The sequence below is a fragment of the Anabas testudineus genome, chromosome 2 (genome assembly GCF_900324465.2).
Source record: "Anabas testudineus chromosome 2, fAnaTes1.2, whole genome shotgun sequence".
Taxonomy (NCBI): domain Eukaryota; kingdom Metazoa; phylum Chordata; class Actinopteri; order Anabantiformes; family Anabantidae; genus Anabas; species Anabas testudineus.
This window is the reverse complement of record NC_046611.1, coordinates 19,424,344-19,452,221: the sequence shown is the minus strand read 5'-3', so window position 1 is coordinate 19,452,221 and position 27,878 is coordinate 19,424,344. Positions and strand designations below refer to the sequence as shown.

Here is a 27,878-nt window from a genome sequence, read left to right as displayed (position 1 = left end):
AGAATAAAAAAGTAGGTATTTAAAGATTCACTGCCAATCACTTGTTGAGCTCACACTAAAACAACAAAATAAATGAATATAAAAAAGAATAATTTATGTAAAAAAATAAATATTTTGACAAAACCATAACAAATTCTGATTTTTAACATTAACGAACTGTAAAAAAAAAAAAAAAAAAAACAATATATAGACTGACTGATCAATCAATGAAAAAGCAAAAGTAATTTTATTTTGAACATGCTTGTGACTTTACACACTTAATATTCCTAACTTACTGAATATGATTAGCATAGCATGTCTGAACATTGATCACAGTTTGCTGATTTTCAAAATGTTCTCTTTATTTTCATCTTTATCTGAGCTGCCAGTGAATGACGCCAGAAATACGGGGATGAAAAAAAGGCCATGAACCATCCCGATAGACATGACAAGAAAGAAAATCTTAAAAAAGGTTCTGAAGATGTGAAAGGCAGATGTCGCCAACACGGCCACCCCTAAAATGGTGGAGGAGGCACCTTGAAGTATGGGGTAACCTAAAGAGGAAAGAGCATCTACCGCCTTGTCATTGGAACTCATTTTGTTGCTGGACACGAAGGCGTAAGTCACATGTGCAGAGAAATCCACAGTGAAGCCGATGCAGACAGTAAAAATGATCATAGATATGGAATCAAGACTGACGTCCCACAGCGCCATGAAGCCCGTCACTCCCGCAGTGACTGAACCAATAGAATAAGTCACCAACAATGAGCAGAGGGGGTTTGGAATCAGCAGGAGAGACACAACCAGCATCACAGCTGTGATCACGATCACGTTTTTGATCGTGCTACTCACCACTACATCGTACTGGTCATAGAAGATGAATTCTTGGTTATAGACTAATAAAGATGCTGCACTGCATTTTTCTGCAGCGGCGTTCAGACCTTTGAGCATGTGAATTTCCATGGTTGCACTGGCTATATCAACAGTCTGAATGAAGAACCGGGATGCATAGATAGCATCTCCAGTAAGGTTCACGTCTTGCTTTAGAAAGGGAAATAAAGCAAAAAATGGAGATAGATTTTTGAGAAAAACGCCTTTATCATCAAGATTTAAACTATTTTCTCGTCCATATGACAAATAAGAGTCCAGCCAGGATGTATAGACATCCTCATCTACAAACTGGAGCTTTTTAAAGTCCCCTATGCATCCCTGAAGTTGGTGCCTCTTGGTCCTATCCCAGTATGGGAATTCTTCACTTACAATGACCATCACGGATAGGCCATAATCAGAAAAATACTGTCTGTGCTTCTTATTGAACCTCGTCACATGGGAGTTATCAGCTGCCAGATCATAAAGCTCAATCCCCTGTTGCACATAGAAACATCCATAAATACTTGTACCTAAATAAGCCACATAAAGAAAAATGACAACTACCTTCATCCATGGCTTCATCAAAAACGGGCCGTAGAAATCCTTAAAGAAAGTACTCGCTAGTTGTTTTCTCTCTGCTCCAGTGTTCTTATCGTAGTCGCCACCCACGCAGCAGATTTGATGTATCCCAGGATATTGATCAGGACTTTCTGTTGGTATTTTCACGCAGGTCAGCCAGTGCCTGTTGCTGGCTTCTCGTCTCCCGTTTAGAGCCAGGAAGGCTCCAAAGAAGGTGATTGTGTAGATGTAACAAAATATGATGGAGACGCTGGTGTACAGGCAGAACGACTGTACTGACGGGAAGTCGGACATGACGCCAAGGAAGAACTTGAGCACATCCGTCAGGGCGGTGATGGTGATGGACATGATAGCTTCTTTGTAGGAGTGAGCCATCCGCTTTGGCACTGGGTCCTCCACACTGGTGTGCTGCCAGTCAGAAATCATTATGAACATGTTGTTGAGACCAATTCCTGGAAATGATGAAATGTGATATAAAGTGAACTACAGTACAGAAAATACCAGCACTTCATGTGAGGATTTCAATTTGTGAGAATTTGGAATGCACAACATAAAATGCTCATACTGTAAATCACCATTACATGCTTTAGTTCAATCTACCTAATAGCTTACAGAGAAGTTTAAAAAAGTGCTTAACAAAGTGCTAATGAGGTATTGTGGTCACTTTGACATAAATGACCCCAAACTACAACCTTCAACTACAGTATGAAACAGAGAAATACACGGCTGCTTTTTTCTCACCAAGTATTAGAAAAGGAGAGTTTGCGACTGTAATGACAAACGGCACTCCGATGTAAAGCAGCAAACCAAAAGAAGAGAGCACAGCCAGGCCAGAGGACAAAACGCCGAACACAGCCACCCACAGCTTGTTCCTCACATTGTCCCTTCTGTCAAGGAGGTAAAGATTGGATGGTGTTGGTGTTGTTATTGATAAAAAGCAATAAAATGTATGCAACTAGTGAAGAAAATACAGACAGTAATTAAATCTAAGTAGGGTTCATTTTACTTTTCTACAACATCAGCAGCTTCAAAATGATCTTTCTTATTTGTGTATGTTTGTGGCAAAAGCATGTTGCAAATGTTTGCAATATTGGAATAAGTGCACTGCAGTAAAACTAGAAACACTTAAAGTTGCACTTTCAAACAACACACAGTGATTAACAAACAGCTCCCTCTTTGTGTCCTGGACTTGCAGTAAAGGAGTCGCTTAGCCTCACCTCAGGCAGGATAACACCGAGAGGGTGATAGCACAGGCATAAGTGAAGAGGAACAAAGGGAAGCCGTCTGTGGTGTGACTGTCAATCTCCTCCTGTCTTGATTTGGAGGTGTAGTAAGACACCTGTAACAGAGCACAGCGGAGAGAGGCCAGCGTGAACTATGAAGTCAAGAAAACAGTGTTAAACACGTGAATGTCACACAACGGCGATAAGACCAGTTTGACAGCACCGCTTGGATTTCAGGACACAGCAGTGTGACAGCCTTGTCAACCACAATGTGTTTCAATAGGAAATGTAAAGATACAGTAGGAGCTCTAGATATGTGTCACTTCAAATTCTAACCTGGTGCCTCACAGGACGCTTGCATGTTCACCTATGACACAGAGTCAACATCTTTGCTTTTTCAGCATTAGATACTTAGATTAGACAATCGTTTGGACCACATGCCATGAAGAAGTTCTTTTGTCTTAGTATATCACATTTTGTCCCACAACACACCTAAAAGTGTAAAATGTGAATTATCTTCTTGATGGTGTAAAAGGGTTTTTAAACAGCCTTTAAATTTTTCAAATTTGCCAAAAACATAATGTAAAAATATACTGTTTAAAAAAATATGAGCTTTTAAGGCAATATTTTTCCTTATGACCTCAGCATTTAAATCCTGGCTATATGGTGTCTTCATATGTGAGGGGACAATGTGCAGACATTAAAAGTCATAAACACACAGAGAAATGTTTTCCACTGAAATCAACCTTTCAAAAGTCTTGTGGCTGCTTTGATTTATGGCCTGGTGGGGCCACGTCAGGTTAGGAAACTGCTATATGTTTGTCATTATGTATACACCCTGACCTTCACCTCCAAAGATTTTACATAATGATCTATTAGTCCAAAGCTAAACCATGGGCGCTGAATTCATTGCTGAATGCTAACAGAATAATCACTGTAGTCCAAGAGAGGTTCACCTGGTAATGTTCATCACAGTAGTAGACAGCATTTTAGGACAGAATACTAACAGACAACCATGAGAACATGCTGCGGTGAGTCAGGAAGACCAATGACAGAACCCTTTGAGCAAATGAAACATAACATTAGCAGCCATGTGATACATACATCAACGTGTTTGCTCGTCGCATCTGAAAAGAGTTCTGTAAATTCTCTCAGCCATAATCTGGAGACTTCAGCTGTGCTCTCCTGGTGCTCCAAGTAGTAGAAGAGTTTTACAGCTTGTGCACTTATGACTGAGCCGCTGGCGTCAGTGATAACCCCACCTAGTACAGAACCCAGAAAGATGGACCTGGATCTGTGTTCATGTACTGGGTAAGTGATGCTGGCTTCATCAGCGCTGGTAGAGCTAATGATTTCCAGGATGATGTTTGGGACACATTCGCCATGGGCTTTAGCACATAATTCACTGAATCCCTGTCGGCCGTTGTCCACGGTGATGTTAAGGATCTTGTTGTTGAGTCTGACGATGTCCTCAAAGGCAGGATTTGCCAGTACGTTCGAGTTGTTAGTTGATACAGCAATGAGGGATGCAAAGTTGCCCTTGTCATACAGCCTGTCCTGTGAAAACATGGAGAAGTTGTAGGGGAAGTTTTCACCGACAAAAGCTCTGGTTGCTTTCGAGGGTCCTTTCCTGGGTGTGAACTGACGTTCAAGGTCATTATCCTCCCTGTCTTTAAGAAAAGCGAAGCCGCCACTGAGTGCTGCTGAGAGGAGGACAGGGATTACAAAAAAATAAAAAGGCCAGGAGCCTACGAGCAATCCGAGTTTTTCAAAAAGGCCTGACAGAGGTTTTGAGAGGCAGTCTGTGCGTTTGCAGCCCATAGTGCCGAACCGTTAGATGCAGGACATGCAGAACCATTACAACATGTAAGGGAATCTCACCCTTATAAAGGCTGTGCAGCGCAAAAGAAGGTGAGAAAGGAGTGGTTTAGAGACCGGAACAGGTAATTACAGTGACCTTCTTTAAGGTCTCTGGCGTTACTGGTGACTTCATGCTTCCTAGTGGCTGTAAAATGATAAGAGTAGAAAGACATGGCCCCTTAAATGATAACGTAGGACACAATTCAACTCTAAAACAGATGATTTCCTAGAAAAAAATGTGACTTTGTTAAAACCTACACAACATCGTTGGCAAAGACGTCACATTTTATTACTTTATGATACAAGTATTCCCTGTATGTTATAACTAAGTAACTAGGCTATATAACTAAATTAGTGTGTCATTTGATTGTTTTTAAAGACAATGGACAACTCTTAGTCAATACTGATATGAAAACAAGGTGATAAAAGATTGTTATTGCATAATGTACATAATGGGTTAGTTTCTTGTGGTGGATATTAAACTTCGTAATTGACAATAACTGCATAGCCAGACGCACATATGTAATGATTTTCCTTAAAGCCTTTTGCCATAAAAGATTCCTGGAATTGGAAATCATAGGAATATTCTGCATACTGACTATTTACTGAACCCTTAAACAGCTTGGCCGCAATACTGAGACATGGCAGATCTGTTAATCTTTGGGATAAGACCTCTTTTCACCCCACCCCCACCCATAGCATTATATTATATTATTGCTAATATTGGTGGATGCTGGATAGTATTTCATCCTTCAGCAGGAGAGTTTTAATGATCATTAAAATGTGAAACGCTAATAATAATAACTGCTGGAAATTTTACCATGCTTAACCGAAACCAGTAACCGTTTCAGCCCTACGCAGTCGGTTTGTCCTGCAACCATTCATCGTGTGCATATTAAAGGTCATTCACAGACTTCTTGATTTAAAATGGGAGAAGTTTCATGTCAACCAAGACGCCGTTTTCAGCGAACTCCTTGATCTAACGTCAGCTTAAGTCGCTGCCGTTGTCATTTCAGCTGACAAGCAGCTAGAAATCTGCTGTCATCTCTGTTTGACTGAAATCATAGACCTATCGCAAAAAATCTGCGGACGTATAAGTAAGATGCTTGGTGTTCAGCAAAGAGTCAATTACAGGCAGAAAACAGTATATCTTGGGAATCTAGGGACAAACGGTCTCTGTGTATCATCCCTGCCCTCTACATGTGACATTTTAACCTTTTGTTCCACAATATAGTTCAAGTGAGAGTCCAAGAGGGTCGGTTTTACACCTCCAAGCCCCTCGGCCTTCTCAGGCAGTTAACCTCTGTCAGTCAGCTGTCAATCTGAGCTCTGCTGAGTCCCCAGAGACAAGGCTCATATCTCATTTCACACAGATCCATCTCGGGGTCATTGATTTCTCATTCTCCGAGTGAGAGGATCCTGGCAGGCAGTCGCCAGAAGCCTGATGGAGGCATCAGTTAAACGTAATCTGTTTCAGGCACCTTTAGTTATTTTTCTCACCTTGAAATGAATCATTGCTTTTTGTCCGTGTGCTCATCAAAGACTGTTAACAGCAGATACCGTGGGTTCCATTGCAAGTTCGGTGTGTTCAGAGTCTGCATCAAAATGTAAATGAGCTCAATCCGTTCTCCAGTAACAATCGCCTTGTGATGGCAGGATCCTGTTCACACCTTCATAAGCTCCTGCTTTTCTCTTCTCTTCCTTACTTCACAGAGGTATGCTGCGTTAGCCCTGCTGCAGTTGACTGATCATGAAGAAGAGTTAGATCACTATGTAGAAATACCTTTGATAAAGACAAGTCATCAAAGCATCTACACACAAAGATGTGTATAAAGAAAAATACCCAAACAAACGCTGTGTTCACTGTCAGCTCAGATGACAAAGAGCAGTCAGGTTCGTTTCTATAGTGATAGGTCCGAAGGTTGGAAACCTCATGGGCTGATGTCCTACGATGCTCTACAGTTTTATGTAGATACTCTATTTTTTGTGTCCTGTGTGGATTTTTCAAGTGGCAAGAGGGCTGCACTAGAGGGGACTTTGGACATATGACTTCATTATTTCTATAATTCTGGCTACACCTATGAACCATTGTACAACGTAATCTTGTGTGCTTGTTGGTGTCAAGCGTCTGTGTGTCAAGCGATTGCAACACAGTGTGGTGTATTTTTAGGAAAAATAAGTTGAACTTCATTCCAAACTCAATGTGTTCATTTGCTCCTCTGTCCTTTCTATTTCCCTTCTCTGTGACAGAGCAGTTTCCATAACGCCACACATTCACATTAAGGAGATGGGAACTGCAATTATCTTTGCTCACCCAGCTGTGGGTCACCGGATGCTGAGCAACATCTGGCTCGTTCTTTCCCGTCACCACTTACACACATATGCACTTGCACTTGCACTTGCACACTCCCCATTGCCCCCTTTAGCAGCACACCCATTCCTCACATTCACCTGCCAAGCAGCTTGATTAATAAGGCCAATGTTCACATCGATAAAAACCTCAGACACAGAGGGGAGGCTGGGCCAAAGAACAAGCACAGAATTACTACAAAGAAGCTTAGGTTACCATGTAGAGTGTAATATCTTCACGCATAGCAAAAAAGCGATCAGTCATCCAGTAAGTGTAGGAAAACATGCACAAGCTACAGTCAAAAGGGGCGTTTGTACAATATTGCACTGATTCCAAAAACAGACCGGGTCGTAATTTATCTTGACGTCCGCCTGCTCCTTTTCCGTTTCTCTCTGTTTGCCACAGGCCAAACAACACCAGAGCTCAGGTCTTTGATTCTGTCAAGAGCAATGGATCACTTCAAACCTCGGAGACCACATTCTCCCTGTTGCCTCCCATTTTCACACACTGGTAGGTAAGCCAGCCAAACACAGGCCGGCTGTGCACAGTGCTCTCATTCCTCATACATACTTGTCTGAGTTCTGAAAAAGTTTGGAAAAAGGTCCTTATTTTGACACATTCTGGTATATGCAGTGACGACTCTAAACTCTGGAGGGCCCCAGGCAAAGAAGTCTATCACCAGGCCGTCACCAGCAGTACCAGGGGGCCACTCTTTTTTCCCAAAAGTATCATGTATTGTATATACATTTTAAATTCACGTGCACCGTTCGACTCTTGCCATCAAACGCAAAGCGCTGTAACCACACATCTGGTCAAAACTGAGTTAGGACTGGAAAAGTAATATCTGCTTTATCTTGTGACAAAGCATCCTGATTCAACTATGTCTAACTTCAGAGAAAATACAGTGTAAGATTTGCAGTAACTGCAAAATCCAAGCAAAAACCAAGACAAAACCACACTAAGTGGAGTTACTGTATTTTGGCTTTGACTCTGCAGATATTGGAATCTGCCTTGGTAATCTTATCCAGATCACTGCAAGCTAACACTGTTTCACACACAACCCACCAGCTACCAGCTGTTTTTTTCTATTAAACCATTCATTAAGGTTAGTGAAATTCAATGTGCTTTACATGACTCGAGCTAATTAAAAAAAATCTTCTAAAAATGACGAATAGATTAAAACATGTTCTGTTTTTTCTATTCTAGTACCTATTCCAGTACAGTGAAGGTGCTAAAGCCAATCCCAGCTGTCACTGGGCAAGAGCAGGGTACACCCTGGACAGGTCACCAGGGCTGACACATAGACATACAGAGGCAGACAAACATTCACACTAGCATTCACACCTACAGGCAATTCAGAGCCACCAATTACCCAGAGGAAACCTAGGTCGTCATGGGACGGACGTGCACTTTGTACACAGTGACACCTATCCTGTTAACAATTGAGGACAGTGCCCACATAAGAAGTCCGGTCCATGTAGAAATTGTTTTTAAAAGAACTTGACAGATTCAAATCACGCAAAACCAAATATCTTGTGGAAACCTTCACCAGAAGAGTGTAGGCTGTTATTGCAACACACGAAAGTCCATGGTTTTAGAAAGAGATGTTAATGGAATATGCTCTGGGTACCAACCTTTAGCTACTGTATGTATACCCACTGAATAGATAAATAAAGACGGAGGCTTTCCAAGTGGCACACGTTTTAACAGCAGCGTGTTTGTGTTGCCCTGACAGTGACATTGTGGCTGTAGCTTTAACCCTATACCAGCCTCATAAAATAAATCCTCAACAATATTATATAAAATTAAGTCACAAACTGAAAAACACACACACACAAACACAATGTCGTGCTCAGTCAGACACAGAGAAACAGTGATCCAGATCAGAGGGCATGCTAGCAAAGTGCTTTGTCAAATCTGGCCTGACTTTCCATCTATTTTAACAACTGCAGTCATAAGCAATCCTGAAGCTCTATGAAACTTATCTTCCTGACTCCTCTGCTTGTGGCTGCTGAGGCAGCACCTGGATTTAAATGACTCAACTGATAGCCACAGAGACAGGATTCATTTCTGGACTCTCCCGTTTCGGATGGTGCGACGTCGATGGGTGGGAAATTACTCTCAGGCCCATTCTGCCTCTATTCTGTGTTGAGTTAAGTTTCTATTATACTACTATTAAAAAAATATATATATAAGCTTGGTGCCCTCTGTTCTAAACACAAACTGACTCAAACTGTGTGTAAATTACAGGATAATGACACAACAGAATCGGAAAAAAAGCTCTCCACGTACTTTAGAAGGGAATCTTTTAATCAGTTTGTCAGAAGATAGAACTATATAATGATTTAATACTGTCACCTTCAAACAGCCAAATTAAAATGAACTACATACGTCGTTCTAAATGTCATGGTAGTAAATGTGACTCAAAAGTTTTTATGAAAGAAAGAAAGAAAAGTCAAGTTAATGAGTGGGTGGACACTGATAAGAGGACTGTAACACTGCTCCGGCTTCACCTGGTAATTACTGGACTGTGAACCTCACAGAGGTCAAGTCATTAGCTGTGTTTTAGTGCCAGCCTGAGAGGTACACTGTACTGCGCGACTTCATTAGCCTTTCTGCTTTCTTGGCATGAACAGAGAAAAGTAAGCAAGATGAAATTGTCACGTTAATGAATAGAAACTAGTAAAAAAGTAATTTTCTTATCAATATCTATTACTGTAAAATATGCGTCTTGGGCAAGAGCACAGTGGAGATACGGAGAATACACAGTGCCATAGCACAATGTCTAAATATACAGTTAATTTAAACATGACTCAGCCCAGAATGAATTCCCCTCCTAGTGATACTCATGTACTGTTCCTGAAACACTGGCAGCAGTGTTTTCACACAGCAGTGGCCAAGAGGTACACATCCCCATCTAGTGGCCCAGGACTCTATAGTGATGTAAAGACATGTTGCGAAATCCACAGGCTTTAAATCCAGCTACAACTAAGAAGTCCTGCAGGCTCAGAGGGTTATTTCACCTCTTATGTATGTAAGAGGTGTGGTTTACATTATGTTGTACATTTCCTATCAATTTTATTTTGATCTGTTTATTTTTTATTTATGTTCAGTTTGAAAAGATTGAATAGATTAACTCTGATTTTAGATTTTTTTTTACATTTTATGGAATTAGCTTATATATATATACATATATATATATATATATATATATATATATATATATGTATGTATGTATGTATATGTATATATATACACACACACACATATATGATAAAAGCAAAAATCTCAGGACACTTGGACTTGATCACTGGAAGCAGCTTGGTTGTGTGATAGCGTACAAGAGTGAGAAGAAAACGATCTGCTAACTACAGAACAATGATTCTTTATCTTATCTTTATCATACATTTGTAAATTCATACAACTCCCTAAATTGTTCAATAGACTAACTTAAATCAACCAAATCAAGACAAGGTGATATAATTTGCAATGTTTATTCAAGATAGCATTTATCCTGATTTAATTCAATTATTAATTAATTGTGTGTCAATTATTTTCAGGTAAAAATGATCAAAAACTAAAATAATCCTATACTACTTTTAAGAACGTGTCCTGTATCATGTTCTCCACTTCTTCTACCAGCACGCTGTAATCTGCCTGACAAACAGTGTGTGCCCTCCTGCCACCTCCCCTCAGGCATTTCATCATGTCTCTGTGCATTTCTGGTTTAGATACAGTCAATTCAAGCTTCTTCAACTGCTCCACAGGATCCTTCGGCATATTTGGGATTTGTAAAGCTTTGAACACAGCGGGGGCAAATTTCCCAAAGTGAGCAGTGGAACAAAGCACCGTGGGGCACGAACCGTCATGCAGCCTATCAGCCACAACTTTAGCTACAGCGGTGTGTGAGTCCATGACGTAGCCCGTCTGTGTGTAAACACTCTGGATGGCAGCCAAGCAGTCATCTTCAGAGCACCAGCTAGCCGACACTTCCTGCTGAATCCTGCCAAGAAGAGGCGCAGGAACCTGAAAGTGCTGCTGCCTGTCCAAGCGTGTGAACAGGTCCTTGACAAGACGGCCGTCTCCACCTGAGACGTGGTAGATAAACCTCTCAAGGTTGGAAGATTTCAGAATATCTATAGCCGGGGAGTGAGAGAGGAGGAGAGGCCGCCCCCGGAGATCATACTCGCCTGTGGTGATAAAGTCTGTGATGATCCGGTTGTGGTTTGATGCACAGATGACTTTCCTTATCGGGATGCCCATTTGCTTGGCGTACACAGCTGACATGGCATTGCCAAAGTTACCAGTAGGAATGCAAACATCGATGGGCTCCCCGAACGTGATAACACCGTCTCTGCACAGATCCAGATAGGCTGAGGAATGGTAGACTACCTGAAAGAAGGGAAAACTTTAACATAAGACTGTTATACTGCTTGTCGAAAACTTTCAATGTACATCAGTGTATTGGTACGTTAGTATAGTTGTTCAGATGGCTTAATGATTCTTGTAAGCTGTTATTAGTAACACATGTGCATTTTCAAAAATGGCTGCTGACACATTAAAAAAAAATTGCTAATATGCTAATAAGGATTTTTTTTATCTCACAGTCCCACTGAAAGATCATCAACCCACCTGAGGCAACAGTCGTGCCCAGTTGATGGAGTTGGCTGTACTGAGGACTGTGCCATACTCCACTGCGAGATGCCCCGTCAGCCCAGACTCGCCAAACATCCTCTTGATTGTTCTCTGACAGAAGTCAAAGTCTGAGTTGACGCTGACTGCCCTGACGTTGCCTTCCCCGTAGCTCGTCATCTGGACTTTCTGAATCTCACTCACCCCTTCCTCTGGGAAAAACACCAGTACTCCGGTTCTGTGTCTGTCGATGCCACTGAGCCTGCTGAAACCACTGAGCACTGCGCTTCCTGTGTCTCCAGATGTGGCAACCAAGATGAGGTAGTTGCACATTGGTGGGAGGCAGTAGGAGAAGAGCTGTGGCATCAGCTGTAAGGCGAGATCTTTAAATGAAGCAGTGGGGCCATGAAAAAGCTCCTGAATATACTGATTGTGGTTGAGGCATTTTAAAGGCGCAACTGCCTCACTAGAAAAGTTTGCTCCATATGTTTTAAATACCATTGTTCTCAGATCTAAATGAGGAATATCCAAAGGGTGTATGCACTTTTCTAGTAAAACTCCTGCTCTTTCTGGATACGACATGTCAGCAATTCTCAACCATTCACGGGCAGTCATCTTCGGGAATCCATTTTTGGGAACATAGAGGCCTCCGTCTGTGGCCAGACCTTCTATAACCACATGACTGAAGTGTGCTGTCTGACTGGATGATCTCTCACTGTCACACCTCGTTGATAAGTAGGTTTCTGCGGCGTGGTTCTGATACCTCTCCACAGCCTTCACCACCTTCTCAGCTACTTCCTCCGCTGTGTCTCCTCTCCCACACAGAACCCGCACATCGAACCATTTCTCATAAAACTGTTTCCTGTAATGCAGAATATCCCTCATGGACACGCCTACCTCCTGACCCACTATCCTGTTCACCTTCATCCTGGCCAGTCTCTCTATGATGTCCTCACTGTCCACGTCCAGGTAGATGACCATGCCGCTCTGTTTGACGTGCTGCATTGCCTCAGAGTGTAGAGGGTTAGAGCCTGTCATAGACACAACACATCCAGATGCAGAGAAGTTGCACAAGGCCTGACCTTCCTCCTCCAGAAAACGCTCTCCTCCGACTGCTGCCAACTTTTCTGCCACAGACATCTTCCATGTCGTCTCCAAGACATCGTCATCAACATCGACGACAGGCAGTCCCAGCATGTGGGCCACCATCCTCCCCACTGTGGTCTTCCCTGCTCCAGGAGGACCCATGAGTAGGATGTTCTTGTCCCCCAGCAGGGAAGCTTTGGAGGAAAGCCATGATTTTGATATTATAAAGGGGCTCTGGTAGGATTTCAGAGCTCTCAGTGCAAGCTGACATGCATTCAGCAAACCCATTTAGAAGCCAAATGACAGCAGCCTCTTCTCCTGAAAAAGAAAGTAACTGTTTACTGAACTGCATTTTAAAACACTCATACACTTTACACGTCCTGCAGTTAAGAGCCAGTGACCTGTCGTCGTAGTTTTAATAAGTCAGACACTTACGTGAAACGGTGACTTTCCGTAACATATCCACACAAACTTGACATTAAATGCTTTTGCAGGGTCTGATAACACTGGTAACTACATGTTTTGTTTTAATAAATAAAGCGTGGTACACAGTAGACAGGAAGCTCGCCACAAACAACTACGGTCCGCCTGAAGGGACATAATTACTCCATGGGACGTATTATGCGAAAACAATGAAGTACCAGTCGTTTTGTTATCAATAGATAATATTATATATAAATGATATTAACACAACTAATTCTAATTAAATAGTCGCAAATCTTTTCAAATTCTTCTCTGACGAAAATACAAGAACCATAGTTTAGCATAGTGATCGAATTCTGTTTTAATTAGTTCTCTAAACACTGAACACTAATGGAAGTCACGTACATTCATAATTAAACAGCTATTAGGAAAATGTATTCCAGCCTAGATAATATGAAATACAGTGGTCAAAACGATATTTAATAACAAACTACATTCAACGATGACCATGATTCTTGCAGCTGAATTATAACAACCAAGCGGTATATTGTATAGTACAGGGGAATTGAATGATTAAATATTATTCAGTTTTATGCTTAACACATTGAATCTGTGTTTGCAATTAAAATAAGACAGTATTTCGCGATGTCGTCATCAAATCGGCTATTTTACGACCGCACCTGAATGCAACGTTGGCCCCGCAGTTGCCAAGCAACTAGCCGGTAGCGTGTTGTCAAACAAAAGTTTAGCTAGCGTTACAGCGGTCAGTCCGACTCATTTACCACAGAGATCGTTTCTTTTCTTTTCTAAACATTTAATCCTTCCTCTGTCTGAAGTCTTCCAACATGTCTGAAGTGGTGCATCCACGAGAAAGCGTCTACAATCTCCTCCCAGAGGAAAAGGTTCATGTTCAAAAACCTCCAAGGTACTTTTTAGAATGTAATGTATTAGCTGGTAATTAGCCAACTAGAAAAAGAAAACGTATTAAGAGAGCATAAGTAGTCGGTAATGAAGATGTTTTTGTTGTAAAAGTCAATATAGAAAACAAAAAGTCTACTTCTAACTATCTGGAATTAGTTAAATGTGGCCCCACGTTTAGCTTAGCTAACAACTGAACAACTAAAAGCTAACAACACAAATAAAGCAGATGTAATAACATCTGCTTTATTTTATTTGTACATCTCTGAACTGATTTTTAAGAAGTCTCAAATTAATATGTTCTCCGATGCGCTTTCTCTGTAGGTATATGTCCAAGTTTAGGCCAATGGTCAGCCTTGAGGAAAAGATAGCTAAGGATGCAATGAGGACGATGGGGCCGGCAAAAGTAGAGGTGCCATCCCCAGACAAGTACCTGAAGAAGCATTCAAAAGAGGCCAAACCACCCGAAAGTGAGTGCTGCTGTTTGACTAATGTGTGGGTGAATCTCTGAGCACTGATTGAGTTATGCGTTGATCTGAAACGCATGCTTTCATATTTCTTTATTCTTTCAGAGACACTGTGCTCCAAAGAGGAGCGTCACACCTGCGCCATGAAGAAACCACCCGTTCCTCTAAGGACAGAGATGCCTCCGATGGGCATTCACACGAAGAGAGACTTTTTAAAGACAGCTACAGTAGTGCCGATGAAGCCCCAGCCTACAAGTGTAGACAGCAACAAGGGACACAAGCAGCTCCTGGAAGATTCTGGACTTGTCCCCAAATACATCAAGAAAAAGGTGTTTTTATTTGGGACCTGATTTTATAATTTAATACTATAGGTACACTGTAACGATCCTGTGAAAAGTTTCCACTTTCTGTATGCAGGATTATGGAGAAGTACCTGAGTACCTGCAGCAGCGCAATGAAGAAGAGCAGAGGGCTCAAGAGGCGTACGACAACTATGTGAAAGAACAGAAGGAGCGGGGAGCCATGAAACACCTGTCTGACGAGGACCGAGAAGCCGTCCTGGAGGTACACGAACACATGGCTGCACAGTGGCACTTCTTTCAATAAGACAGCAGGAGAGTATAGAGACATCTGGAACAACTGGAGGAACACAGGAAATGTATTTGATCATTTAAATACTACCAGTACTCTAGGATAAAATGGTCACAGTATGTTCATTGTGTGAAGTGACTCTTATTTGTGGAAAATCTGTGCAAAATTAGAGCATAATGTTCTGAGTTAATGAGTTAATTTAACACTTTGAGGTCTTTCTGAACTGCAGCTCCAGAACTATAGGAGCTGTATGATTGCACAATCAACCGTTAAAACACCCTTACCAAATGAAAATAGAGAATTTGCCCAGCAGCCGTTCTTCTAACACAGACAATACCTCTGATTTAATGTCTGTCTACTGTGTAGAAGCCTTGAAAAAAAAATCTTTGAATGTTGTTAGTGTTGTGACAGAGTTGTTTCCTGTGTCATTATATTATCCAGGGCCTGAAGAAGAACTGGGATGAGCTACATCACGAATACCAAGGCCTCTCACTTGTCACTGACACCCTGTCAAAGAAAGCCCACAAGGAGCGTCTCGAAGTTGCGATGAAGCAGCTGGAGAACGACATCAACCTCATCGAGAGATTCAAAACCATCTACATACCCAATAACTAGGACATAAAAAGACTGTTCAACTTGATCAGATGTGCTGTACCAGATGTCTTCACTTCTCCAAGAGTTAAAAATACATAAATAAATATTTATATATGTTCTAGTGCAATGTACATTCATTCCATAAAGAAATTAGATTTATAGACAACATAATTTCTAATTATGTTATAAATTCTGAACCATGTAAATTCATCTTTTAGAGATATTCAGATTTGAGCGATCAAAAAAAAAAGAAAGTGCTGTTATTATTGCAAATGTATTTTGTTGGGGAACATCTTTCCAATATGGTAGCAATATCTAGGAATCTTTTCCTTCATTCTGACAAAATAAAAGTCACTACGTAGAAACTGAGTCAAATTATTGTGCTTAATCGTTTCCATTTCCACACAGTGGCCTGTGATGCGACCACAAGCCAGCAAAATATCACATGAAGCTGATTATCCCAGTTAAGTCTCCGCAACTTAAACAACGCTGTCCTTTTTACGCAAATGACTGGAGCATGATCCCACAGTCCATGTGGCGTCTGGCGAGGTCGTCACTGGCTATCGTTTGAGTCTTTCTTTGTGAGTGTATTTTCTTTTCCTCTTTGTTTCCTGAAAATAAGGCAGCAAAGCGGTAAGTGATGCTTAAAGAATGTTAACAAATGTTAATAAAAGAAAGTTGCTGCTGTATATGGAGAATGAAAAGAAAGGGCACAATTGTAACAAGGGATAAACCTCCCTAGTGAATATCCATCTAGTTACTCTTTATGTTTCTGAACCTTTCAGATTTAGTCTCATTTGTGTTCCGTAATCTATTTTTGTGAATTTGCACTGAATCCTGTGTCCTGGACCTTTACCTCACTGAAAACTGTTGTCACCCTGTCAACACTTCTACAGATGGACAACGCAGGGATGAAAAGAGGCATCGTGGTATGTTTTAACATGCAGTCGAAATATCTGTTGCTGAATTCAGAGGATTTTTATTGTCCAGCACCAGCAGAGAACGGATGTTGTTGGTAGTCATTTGCTCAGCTGTAGCGTCTGTTGTAAGAGGATAATGTGCTTGCTGTTATCTTAATTAATTCCTTGAAGTTATGACTGGATTAATTTCACATTAAGCCCTTTTTTTTTTTTTTTTAATGTTTTTGTTTATTCTGTTTTTATCCAGAAAAACATAATTAAGCTGCAGCCGGTAACGGCTTTGATAATAGTTCCTGCTTAGGGCAACTGAACAGTGTGTTCATCCCCCACATTATTTGTTGTTAAACTGTAAACAGTTTCAGGCTGATTGAGTCCTCCACCGATGCATTTAGCTGCTTAAATCAACATTCAACAGCATTTTTGAAAATAGTTGAAATTGACAATTTATTTTTGTCTTAGCCCTTTAAAAAAGCCACCCAGCATTCTGGTCCTGCATGACTTGGTAGTTAAAAACAGTACCTTGTCTGTTCTAGATCAAAGATGACTGGCCAGGTCACAGTCTGGACCTGTTCACGTACCCTGAACACTACCACAAAGACATAGAGTGTGTTTACATTCCACATGGAGTCATCATGAACAGGTAGAGGTACACACAAACACACACAACACATTCTAGCTTGTTAATATTAATGGAAAGTAATGATGTAATTGGGACTGCAGGATAGAGCGCCTGGCCCATTACATCATGGATGACTTCGGGGACAAGAACATTATGGTGCTGTGTGTCCTGAAGGGTGGCTACAAGTTCTGCGCAGATCTGGTGGAGTTCATTAAAGTGCTCGGTCGCAACTCAAACAAATACCTGGAAACCCGGGTGGAGTTCATCCGTCTGAAGAGTTACCTGGTTGGTGAACGGCACGGTGTCCAAACACTATTCAAATCAATGTTTCCTGCAATTCAACCCTGCACTCTCTCTCACTCTCTACATTATTTCCTGTTTACAGCTTTGCAAGTGTCAGAATTCTCTTCTTCTTTTTCTCATTTGTGAATTTTAAAAAAAAATCCATAGCTGCAGCCCTGCAAATATACTTTTCCATTTTTAACATCACTTGTCTAACCGAGGGAGTCAGCAGACATTTGTCTCGTCCACCAGATGCCACTGTCGTTCACGTTTTGTGAGGAGGGCGCACATTTGAACAGGACCACTGATTGTTTTAGTAGCAACAAGGTTGAATGGTCAATGTGGACAACAGGGAAGTTAGTTATCCCAATACAGTAAATTCAGTTTAATTAAATATAACTTTATTTATGCCAATGTTGTTCTTGCCTCTAGATCAACATGCAAACACAATATGGTAGAAGTAGAAAACCCATGAAGAAATTACTTAAAATCATCACAAAAAAAAAAAGGAACATAATTACATATACATTTTGGTGATAGTTGCTATTACTACACTGCAGGACAGTGTCAGGAGTCATGTGACCTGTCCCCCAAGGCTGGGATTTAGCCCATGTCACTGCTCCTCTTATCCAAGTGCATGTGTAGCCGGCCGACTCTAACTTCAAAGCAGCTGTTCTTCAAAGCTTTGCTTCAGACAGGGACAGAGACTGTGTCTGGCTTTGTTTACACTACGGATCATTTTTACATTCATTCATTTTTACATAGTTTTCCTTTTCCCTCAAGCCTCAGCACAGTAAAAAAAAAAGAAGTACAAAACATTTACAACATCCTCATGTCAGTCTATTATAGCTTTGTCTTCTCATCCCTAGAATGATCAATCAACAGAGGACCTGCACATAATAGGAAGCAGTGATCTGTCTTTTCTGCGTGGAAAGGTGTGTATGAATAGTTTTGCCACTTAGTTTTGGACATAATGTTGTCTCTTAGTATTTTTGGAAGAAACTTCCTCGACCTCGAGAGGGCGCTGTAAGTCAAACTGTCAGGAGGTGAACAGTTAACACCAACACCTGATCTGAGTTTTCATCTAAAAGTACATACAGTTACACTTCATGTAACACTGTTACAACACTACTATACCCCCAAAACATGCCCCTGAACTAGAACTATACTTGGCTGTTTCCTCACAATCAGCGTCTTTGTGCACATCTCGCGAGTGTCACTTTGTTCAAGCTGTTTGCCCTTCACCACCCTGGCCGTGAATCAGACATTTCAGGCAAACAAAAACAGATTTACTGGCTGTTTCCCTGTGAGCTCTGGCAGGGAGAACTGGGTCTGCAGAGGACGCATCATGAGGAATTATCCCTCCTCATGACAGAAACTTCACTTGCTCAGCTGAATGGGCGCTCAAATATGCCTCACACGCATTTTTTGTCTAAAATGAATGATGTTGAATTCTCTGAACTGAGCTGTCAGAATGCTCTGTTTGCTAAGATGCATTTCACCGGGGGTAAAAAGGTCACAGGGAACACAAACAGAAAGGCTGACAGGCACCTCGCACACAAAGAAGTGTACCACAGCCCAGTACCACAGTTATACACACATCTCCCCAAAAGTCTAGTGTGTATCTAATAGCTTCAAACAGAAATGCTGAACGTTCAAGAGCCCTTTTGATCCTAATCCAAATGTCTCCTACAGTCTACAGCAGACACAAATGAGCTGCCGTTCCAGTACATTTGGCGGCAACTGTATGTTGTGTTCAGTTCTAATTAGCACGTTCACGCTACTCCATCATTTTAGTCAGCGGAAGGTTTTGGCCGGTAAGGATGAAGAATTGGTTCACAGTAATCACACCAAACACCTGGTTCAGAGATCCTAGGAGAACTTTAAAATCCCAAACAATGATGCTATCCAGATTCAAACATCTGCCAACAAAGTGCAGCAAGGCAGGTGAGTTATGTTTGAGTTTTCATGTTTCTTTATAAGTCCCCGTCCACTTCCTCTGTTCCGTAACACTGTTCAGGTGTAGACCGGGAACATTGGCCAAGCGCCTGCATTCTCTGTGATCACTCTTCCCAAACCATAGATACTCTCTGCTGGTCTCACAAAGAGCTCCACAGACTCGGCCAAAGGGAACAAGGAGTTATTTGAAACCCCGCAGCACAGAAAGTGTGCAGCACACGGATTCTCCGAAGGGACTTTTGCTCACTGTAGACACAGATGTTCATTACTGTGGAGGAAAAAAAAGGAGTGGACTTGTTGTGTGTATGTTTTTGTTCAGGCACTGAAGATACTGCCAACATTGTTGCTATAGAGACCATCTTTATGAGATGTAAATTTCACAAAAAACAACAACACAGCCTTTATTTTCACTCTGCGTGAATGGTGTTAAAATTCAAAGGCGATGTTTTACTGATGTGTGTTTGTGTTTTTCCTTCTTTCACGGGACGAAGAGCGTGCTCATTGTTGAGGTGAGTATCAGGTGCAAATAGCACGTCCCTCAGATTTCTGCCTCGTTTGATTTGTTTCTGGATTTGAATTGATTTCTCTGCTTATAGAAAAGTAAGACTAGACATGAAACTAATTATCCAGTAGTAAGTGGTGACAGCATGCATCTTTAATGCGTTAAACATATTTAACAAGTGGGCTAATACAGTATATAGTTACATCGTAGCACAGTGTCATCCTGTGATGTGCAGGTCGCACCATCATTTTTTTTTCATCTTCTAAAGCATTCTGCTCTCTAATGTCCCGTGACCCTCCCTCTTCATCGCCCCCCTATTCCTTTGCTCTTCCCTTCCCTAAGGCCATAGTTGACACAGGAAAGACCATGAAGGCCCTTTTGAAGCATGTGGAGACCTTTGAACCCAAGATGGTCAAGGTCGCAGGGTGAGTCACTTTTCAGTCATCTGTGTTCAGGGGAAATGCCAACAATGTGACGGACTTTAGAAGATATCACTTGTCCACGGTCACTATCTCATGTCCGTGGGCTGTTCCTATGTCCTCCCGAGTTCACAGAAACGAGATACTGTAAACATCTTTCCTCACACACGGCTCATGTTGAAAGTTATTCCCTCTTTTACTGTACGTGTAACACCAAGCGTTTGCAAACTGCATCAGTGTGTTACATCTTTGGAGTAGGATGTATTTTTGCTACAAAGATGTTTATTATATTAAATAACAATAGACTATGAATAATGTCAATTTAAAATACTAGAGACACTTCCCTTCTCATTTTGGAAACTAACCTTTTATATATTATGTCTTTTAGTCTGCTGGTGAAGAGGGTCCCGAACATGGCTCAAAGTCTGACCGACTGTAAGGACTGGATTTATTGCCATGTATAGAGATTATTGTTCTTCATTTTTCTGTGATTGATGGTGTTATCTAATAATGTATGTTCTGGTTTACCTTAATGCTGAATTTGTTTCTTAACAAGTATGCACTTAACATTTTTGATGCAAAGCTTTCAAACAGTATGAAAAACATAATAGTGGCAAAATTGTAAGCAGCACTAACAACTGAGAAGTCACGGTTGATCAAGATCAAGGTGAAGCACCTTCATCCATTGATTTTCATTGATTCTTTTGTCAGTATGAACACTACAGGTTCAACATTGCTTAAAAGAAACTGTATATTCTTGAAGTAAAGTGGTTGCAGGTAGCTTAACCCTATAGAAAAAAATCTATATGTGTCTCTGTGTATGGCTTAATTTAAGTCATTCAACTTCACACACACTTCCTCTTTAATATTTATGTCTCTTTCTCCTGATAGATGTTGGATTTGAAATCCCCAACCACTTTGTTGTTGGTTATGCCCTGGACTACAATGAATATTTCCGTGACCTGAATGTAAGTCCTCAGTCTTCTCGCTCGTGCACACAGCACATGACCTTTTGAAGAGCTAAGAGAAAGAGATGAAAGAGACGGGAGGGGAGAGAAAACACAGTAAATCAAAGAGTTGCACTCCTCGCCCTGAAACCTCAACTCACTCAACAGGTATCCTCCCTACCTGAGGAGGTTTTACATTGAGGCAAAGCAGTTCGCCTCAGTTGAATCTGTGTGGGTGGTTTCTGTATGTGTTTGTAGAGGAGAATTTGTGTAAAGCGTGCATAGTGTGTACCCATAACACTTAAAGTAGTACTTAGTGTTGGGTTGACTTCTAACAAGAGCTTCATAAGTGCTTTCTACTTTTACTGGCCACACAGTATCACCTGAATAAAAATAAAAATAAAAATAAACTGGACTGATATATACTGAATGGATGTTCAAAGACGTGTTTTTGAGTTACATGTTTCAACAGCTAGAGGATGGATTGCAAAGAAATGTGGTTTAGCCATTCATATTCTCGTGCCACCTAGGGTGCATTGTAATGACTTTGGTGAGCATTATAGTTTCATTTTTTGCTACAGTCAGGGCAGAGTGTTATATGTCATTTACAGTGCTTGAGCTTGTGTGGTTAAACATGATAATAGTAGTAGTAGTGAAAATGAAAAACCCTTGTTGTTCATTTTGTTCACTGCTTCACTTCCTTTTTAAACTTGGAGTCAGGAGTGCAACCTTTCCCCTCTTTTCTTTGTCGCATCCCCGGCCAGATTGCTCAGTCTGAAATTGTTTAGCGTGCGTTCACGCTGCGTGAACTTTGTCATTTTTTAATCTGCAAAGATGTTGCTTCAAATTTACCTCTGAGTCACTCACTGAAACACTGACCACAGACCTACTCCCATCGCTTTGTGTGGGTTTGTGCAGTCATTTGAGTGTATGTGTGTGTGTGTGTGTGTGTGTGTGTGTGTGTGTGTGTGTGTGTGTGTGTGTGTGTGTTGCATGCACTGTAGCCCTACTGTATGATTGTGCATGTTAGAGGGGGGTTGTATGCATTACGAAAGTCTGAAGGAGAGTGACCTGTGGAATGTAGAGGTTACGATCTCATTATCAGGCAGAGTTAAAGCTTCCCCTCCTATCTGTCCTTATCATATACAAGAAATATGAGTTGAACCCCAGAGACGCCCGGAGTTAGATTAATGAACGTGTCATATTTCTGTAGATTAAAATCCTTTCTTCGAAATTATTGCAGGCTTCATCTTATTGCACTCTATACTGCATACTTAGGAATTTTCCATATGGTCAGGGTGATCTTGCCATAATCAGATGTGAACTTTTTCAGAGAGAATTAAAACTATGCTCTACTATCAATCTAACATTAAATAACACAATCAATCTTTTTTCTTTTCTCCCACCTCTTTTTCTTGCAGCATATCTGTGTCATCAGCAATACGGGAAAGATGAAGTACAAGGTCTGAGACGAAGTAAAACCACAAGTTATGCACTGTTTTCTTTTCCCATTTCTCTAACAGTCAATTAGAGATGTGCTTTTCAGGGGAAGAAAAACATTTGTATGCACCTTTTAATTTTTTTAGTGCTTTAAACTGAACAGTGAATATTTTTCATTTTGAAGCAGGCAGTCCTAACTTTCAACGAGGTCATCACAAGTCTTTTAATAAAAAATTATACATGCAAACAGACAGACCAGAACATGTCTCACTTCACACAGCCGGCTATGCACACTTGATTCTTAATCACCTGAAACCCCAAACAGCCATCACATCATGCAACAAGCATGCATGTACACACAGTTACATTCTTGCAGTACTGTAAAGCATTCAGATGATTTGTCATCTGGATACATATCTCGACCAGAAGATGGTGAAATAATTAGAGTCTGTTGCGTTTACTCTGGATTGAAGTGCCACTTAACTGTCATACCCTTCACTGCTCCACTTGAAAGTCTGCAGAGACTAAAGGCTAAGTCGAAGATCATATTCAGATTTATCATCCTGGTATTCCAGAGGTTTTTGTGTAATTTTAAATCAAGTTAAACTAACTGTGTGTGTGTGTGTGTGTGTTTTTTTTTTGTTTTTTACCCTCGCTTTTTACAAACGTGTTTTCAAGCCAGTGGTAATGGTTCAGCTCCAGCAACAAGGCCTCTCCAAGTTAAATGACCTGGCAAATGAGCCGCTACTAGGATAATACGAGTGATCGCAAACAAAAGAGTTCTGGGAGGTTTGGAACACTCGCTTTCCATGTTGTGCTTCCAAATGCTCTCAGGTTTCACATCAGTACTGGCAAACAGCACCTTTTGTAAGAAATTTAGATGAACCCTAAATTCAGTGAGGTTTTTTTCCCCTTGCCTGTGACCCATAAGGTGAAAAGGAATGAGATAAGCAAGAGGAAAAAAACTTTAGTAAATTGCACAGATTTTTGATTGTGTGCTGTCCGTGCATTTGAAGCTACAAAGACTCCCATTGTGCCTCCGGCTGCAACCCCACATGTCCTTATCATAAGACATCAGCACTTGGCAGTAGCGGATAACTTATCCCAGCACTAATGCCCCCTGCACTGCCCTGGGAATCCAGTGGACATTGTCTTTCACCTTGATTCGGGGTTTGGTGAAAGCGACAAGGGACAAAAAGCCTTTCAGGTTTCACATCCTCCAGCTTTGTAGTGCTCTGTCAAGGGAACACAGGATGGGGCCGACCTCAGAAAGTAGGCTACAGGTAAACTGTGCTCAGCACAAAAGGAACAAAACGGGAATTGTACATTTCATTGGCCACACATCCATGTATATGACATATGAGGCCTGTGGTTAAACACACTCACCAGTATTTGATTTCACCAGCACAACAGATGTTTATTGCAGAAATTGGGGAGCAACTGCATATGCATACTTACAAAAGAACAACGCCACTCATACATACCTGATAAATTTAAAAGAAAGCCAGGAGTTATAGACCAGAGTTTTGGGAGGCCATGTCCTGACTGTAGCTGTCACATTTATTATGAATAGGTTGAGACTTTGGAAAACTCATTTGTTCCAATCAAATGTTTAACGAGCATGCTCAGTGTCAGGGTTTGTGTGGCCTGTCGTTGTGTGTTTCTGCTACAGTTGTGCAGTTGAAGATGAATAATCGGCCTTGATTTAAAATCTATTTCTTTGACGACTGTTTAACTACCAGACATTAAAAGATTCTGCTCTTCATTCCCAGTTTGGAACTTAATAAATACTGCTTCACTGACGCATCTTGGTACAGAAATAGAAAGAACATCCTCTCCAGTGTTCATTGTGTTCCAATTAGGGAGTGGCTGGCCAGAGGTCTTCGTAGATTGACTGTTGCTGGGTTTCATCCTGTCATCAAGCCCAGCACCAGATCCACTTATAGGCCCGGGAGCCAGGTGTGATCCTTATTCTCTGTAGCTTAAAGAAATCATTGTTTAATTTAATTGTGTAACTTTTGTTTGATGAACGCGGTCTTGCCTGATTAGGTTTGTGTATACAGAAGTGCCGAAAACCTGTTTCACGCACTCCACATGCTGTGCCGCGGAGTCATTTCCACCTGTCCTAATCCTAACACTGGGCTTTCAACTTCATGTGATGTCCTAATCCCGCCAAACATTTTGCTGCCATGAGAGCGCTTCGTAATCTGTCCTCTGCTGAATGATTGAGTCACTCTGGCTCTGCAGCTACACATTTACTATTAAGGAATTAGCAGTCAATATATAATCAGCTTGCTTTAAAAGTTTGTTTTAATACTCCAAAATTAAGAGAAAGTGGGCAACAAAATACTGCAAGACACCTGCATGTGAAACTAGTAGACCATCCAGCTGTATGTATATAGTCATTACAGCAGACTACACATTAACTAAACACTTCAGTGAGCTTTGTTCACCATTAAATCAGTAATGTCCTCTTGCTGTATTAATAGTGTTGTATGTGTTTAATATACAAATTGTATTAAATGAATATGAACGTCATGTTTGCCATCACATAATGCACAGTCCAGCTCACATCAGTTTAAGTTGGCTATTGTCTGGATGAGGGTGCACCAGCTCTATAAACAATAGCTCTCCTCCGAAACCAGGGAAACCTCGCCGCAGTATGGGCCAAAGGAGTCCTATTGTCCTGTCTTCTATTGTGCTATTAGAGTAGTCTACAAACAGAACACTGTCAGCCTTTGTCTCTGTCTAGATCAGCTGTGCAGCCCTTTTCTCATCCTCTGTGGAGTCCCGTGTGGCTGCCTTACTCTACATGTCCCCATAAAAAAGTTAAAGACACTGCTGTTACAGTTGATTATCGACAGACAAATATGTTTCACCAGTTGAATGTTAGGGAATTGGAGAGCTCAGCACATGTGGGCCTTTCCTCCTGGTTTACAATGATGTCCCTGTGCTAACTGTGCATTAAGGATCTGAATGGCTCAAAGGCAGAATGTGGGAATAAAGTTTTTGTGTTAGTGAAATGTGTGTCTGCATGGATACTTTGTGGCTACTGATCATTTTGAAGAGTAATAGAAGCGGTATTCAGAAATGTTACTTAAATAAAAGTGAAATGCTGCCTTACGAATAAGTCATGTACTGAAAATGAAACATTAAAAGCTACATATCAGTATCAAAAGCAAATGCATTCATTACACAACACTGTACAGGAGTAGAAAGTGCAATCCCCCCCCCCCCCCTTGAAAAGTAGTGGTAGAGTATAAAGTAATAATTGTGTTACTGAGTTGCACTCGACCACTTTACACCAGCAAAAACGTTGCTGGTGTCTCCCGGGTGCATTTTTGGAGACATGCGGTTTTTAACTGCTGTAGTGAAAAATTAAAGTATTTCAAGGAAATTTTCTAAACGGTAGCTTCAATGAATATCTAAACTTATACTGATTAATACTGACTACATGAAAACATACCATCAACTATTCATAGGTGGTGTAGTACTGAACTAGAAATATCAGTACATCTAAAAAAGAGGATCCTTAACACACGTTAGTAGTAGCAGCAAAATATACATTTTTAACAGTAAAAGTATTTGCTGTGTAGAATGGTTCCTATAATTCTATCATTATTGATGTACTAAAATGCAAACAGCATTTTTTTTATCATATGCTCAACTTTCTAAAAAAAAGTATTGAGTATTATATAAAGTAACTGCAGCTAAATTAAGTATCGTTACATATATATATATATATATATATATATATATATATATATATATATATATATATATATATATATATATTACCATGGTGATTTTCAGCCTGGACCAGAATGGACCAGCTTCCACTCCTTATTAAAATTATTATGTAACAACGTCTCCAATTGGCCCGCTTCAAAATTCCAAATTTAAACTGGCCTTCTGATTGGGCGACGCATTCCAAGGGGGCCGGGCGGTGGGAAGCGGGGGGGGGGGCGTGGCCTCCGCCGCGTCCGCAGCTTCGTCCGCGTACGTCGGGATTCTCGCGCCGCCAACAGGAGTACACGCTGCTTTTTTTTTTTTTTTTTTTGTTGTTGTTTCTCTTTTGACCGACGAAGCGTTGAATTGAAGCTCGGAAATGAATCGAAATGAATGAACATCGGGGATTTCATCTTCACGGAGTCTCCCTGGCGAAGAAATGCACACTAAAGGGCGTTTTCCACGTTTTTTCCGGAGTGTTCTTCCTAACAGGTAGCAGGCTCGGGCGGTCGGTCAGTGCGGCTGAACATCCCGCTCTGTAATCTCTTGACAGCCCCTTTTTCTTTTTTTTTTCTTTTTTAAAACCCATCTCTTCCAGCCGACACTTTACCCTCCACACAACTAACATGGACGGCGGGTTTGTTGCCTCCTCTCCCGTAGTTTTCTGAATTTGTAACAGGTAGGTTCTTGGGTGTTGTGCACAATTTACAGCCACAGCAACAACCTGTCGTCCGCTTGCTTTGCTGGGCATTAGTCCACAGCGAGGGGGGGGGGTTTATTCCTTAGAAATAAAGAAAACGACCCGTTTTGCTGTATGTGTGTCCTGTCGTAAGAGAGAGAGAGCATGTAATACCCCATCCCTGCTGTTTATATTTAGCATATGGCTTAATTCATGATGGCTGGTGTGGCGCTTTTACACTGCAGTCCTTAATGTCTTGTTGTGCACTTTCCTCCACACATACACACATCAGTGCAGCTTTTATTTGACATGCATGTATCGGTTTTACCCATGTGTGCACCTGATTTATTTATTTTTTTTCCACCAAGGGATACAATAAGACAACACACGACCTTGCCTGTCCACCTGCCATTACGCACATGCAGCCACTCACACTCTCCCTTCATGTAGCTGGAGCTGACATCTCATTTTAGAAGAAACACTTATATATTGCTGCATACAGTATTTTTTCTTTTATTTATTTAGTATTTTTCACCTCACTGTACTCTACAATTGTGATTTTAAATGAACATAACCTGAGTAGCCTCCTTCATGTAGAGATGTTAGGCTTTCATGGAATAGCTGGGCTCATCCTAAATTTAGGATGTTTAATGTGACATTCAAGGGCTCTAGTAGATTTCAGAGTATCTTCTTGTCGCTTGTTCTTCTTTGCAAATAGACTGCTGTAAAAGTAAACTGAAGATACAACTCCTTGCCCACCAGATTGTCTCTTAATGGGACAAGTGTTTCTTTTCTCTGTTGCCTTCCTTT

General features: G+C 41.1%; 5 protein-coding genes across 6 annotated transcripts in view; 3 read left to right on the top strand and 2 right to left on the bottom strand.

Annotated features, from left to right (window-relative positions):
• Positions 1 to 309: 309 nt before the first annotated feature.
• On the bottom strand, positions 310 to 4,472 carry LOC113164683 (patched domain-containing protein 3). The gene is made up of 4 exons (XM_026364081.1): positions 3,756 to 4,472; positions 2,646 to 2,767; positions 2,170 to 2,315; positions 310 to 1,880 (listed from the first exon to the last, which is right to left on the bottom strand). Exons 1-4 carry the CDS (start codon positions 4,470 to 4,472, stop codon positions 310 to 312), a joined length of 2,556 nt encoding a protein of 851 aa, XP_026219866.1.
• A 5,682-nt stretch (positions 4,473 to 10,154) lies between these two features.
• Positions 10,155 to 13,148, bottom strand: LOC113164797 (threonine synthase-like 1). The gene is made up of 3 exons (XM_026364281.1): positions 13,015 to 13,148; positions 11,494 to 12,897; positions 10,155 to 11,253 (listed from the first exon to the last, which is right to left on the bottom strand). Exons 2-3 carry the CDS (start codon positions 12,865 to 12,867, stop codon positions 10,450 to 10,452), a joined length of 2,178 nt encoding a protein of 725 aa, XP_026220066.1. The 5' UTR covers positions 12,868 to 12,897; positions 13,015 to 13,148; the 3' UTR covers positions 10,155 to 10,449.
• Positions 13,149 to 13,740: 592 nt separating this feature from the next.
• enkur (enkurin, TRPC channel interacting protein) lies at positions 13,741 to 15,928 on the top strand. 2 transcript variants are annotated; one of them, XR_003299035.1, is made up of 5 exons: positions 13,741 to 13,927; positions 14,245 to 14,390; positions 14,493 to 14,716; positions 14,805 to 15,045; positions 15,420 to 15,533. XR_003299035.1 is itself a non-coding variant. In XM_026364282.1 (5 exons), exons 1-5 carry the CDS (start codon positions 13,848 to 13,850, stop codon positions 15,591 to 15,593), a joined length of 771 nt encoding a protein of 256 aa, XP_026220067.1. In that variant the 5' UTR covers positions 13,741 to 13,847; the 3' UTR covers positions 15,594 to 15,928. The 2 variants fall into 2 exon arrangements, 1 of the variants encoding a protein (XP_026220067.1); XM_026364282.1 differs by having other exon boundaries at positions 14,805 to 14,951; positions 15,420 to 15,928.
• A 191-nt stretch (positions 15,929 to 16,119) lies between these two features.
• Positions 16,120 to 23,062, top strand: prtfdc1a (phosphoribosyl transferase domain containing 1a). The gene is made up of 10 exons (XM_026364284.1): positions 16,120 to 16,205; positions 16,469 to 16,501; positions 17,026 to 17,132; positions 17,213 to 17,396; positions 18,263 to 18,328; positions 19,844 to 19,861; positions 20,197 to 20,279; positions 20,662 to 20,708; positions 21,165 to 21,241; positions 22,642 to 23,062. Exons 2-10 carry the CDS (start codon positions 16,469 to 16,471, stop codon positions 22,687 to 22,689), a joined length of 663 nt encoding a protein of 220 aa, XP_026220069.1. The 5' UTR covers positions 16,120 to 16,205; the 3' UTR covers positions 22,690 to 23,062.
• Positions 23,063 to 26,717: 3,655 nt separating this feature from the next.
• LOC113163140 (rho GTPase-activating protein 21) overlaps positions 26,718 to 27,878 on the top strand; it is an 89,448-nt gene continuing 88,287 nt past the window's right edge. Inside the window, exon 1 of the mRNA XM_026361501.2 lies at positions 26,718 to 27,068. The gene's annotated coding sequence lies outside the window, so the exon portion shown is untranslated. The remainder of the gene's footprint in view (positions 27,069 to 27,878) is intronic.

Bases quoted from the DNA above. Each gene is read 5' to 3' on its own strand.
- LOC113164683 (XM_026364081.1), bottom strand. From the start codon at position 4,472: ATGGGCTGCAAACGCACAGACTGCCTCTCAAAACCTCTGTCAGGCCTT. The intron at 2,768-3,755 runs GTATGTATCACA...GCTCTGTTACAG, and splicing joins CGACGAGCAAACACGTTGAT to GTGTCTTACTACACCTCCAA. The intron at 1,881-2,169 runs GTGAGAAAAAAG...CATCATTTCCAG, and splicing joins CTCTCCTTTTCTAATACTTG to GAATTGGTCTCAACAACATG.
- LOC113164797 (XM_026364281.1), bottom strand. From the start codon at position 12,867: ATGGGTTTGCTGAATGCATGTCAGCTTGCACTGAGAGCTCTGAAATCC. The intron at 11,254-11,493 runs GTGGGTTGATGA...CCCTTCTTTCAG, and splicing joins GGGCACGACTGTTGCCTCAG to GTAGTCTACCATTCCTCAGC.
- enkur (XM_026364282.1), top strand. From the start codon at position 13,848: ATGTCTGAAGTGGTGCATCCACGAGAAAGCGTCTACAATCTCCTCCCA. The intron at 14,391-14,492 runs GTGAGTGCTGCT...TTATTCTTTCAG, and splicing joins AGAGGCCAAACCACCCGAAA to AGACACTGTGCTCCAAAGAG. The intron at 14,952-15,419 runs GTACACGAACAC...TATATTATCCAG, and splicing joins ACCGAGAAGCCGTCCTGGAG to GGCCTGAAGAAGAACTGGGA.
- prtfdc1a (XM_026364284.1), top strand. From the start codon at position 16,469: ATGGACAACGCAGGGATGAAAAGAGGCATCGTG. The intron at 17,397-18,262 runs GTTGGTGAACGG...TCTCATCCCTAG, and splicing joins TCCGTCTGAAGAGTTACCTG to AATGATCAATCAACAGAGGA. The intron at 20,709-21,164 runs GTAAGGACTGGA...TTCTCCTGATAG, and splicing joins GGCTCAAAGTCTGACCGACT to ATGTTGGATTTGAAATCCCC.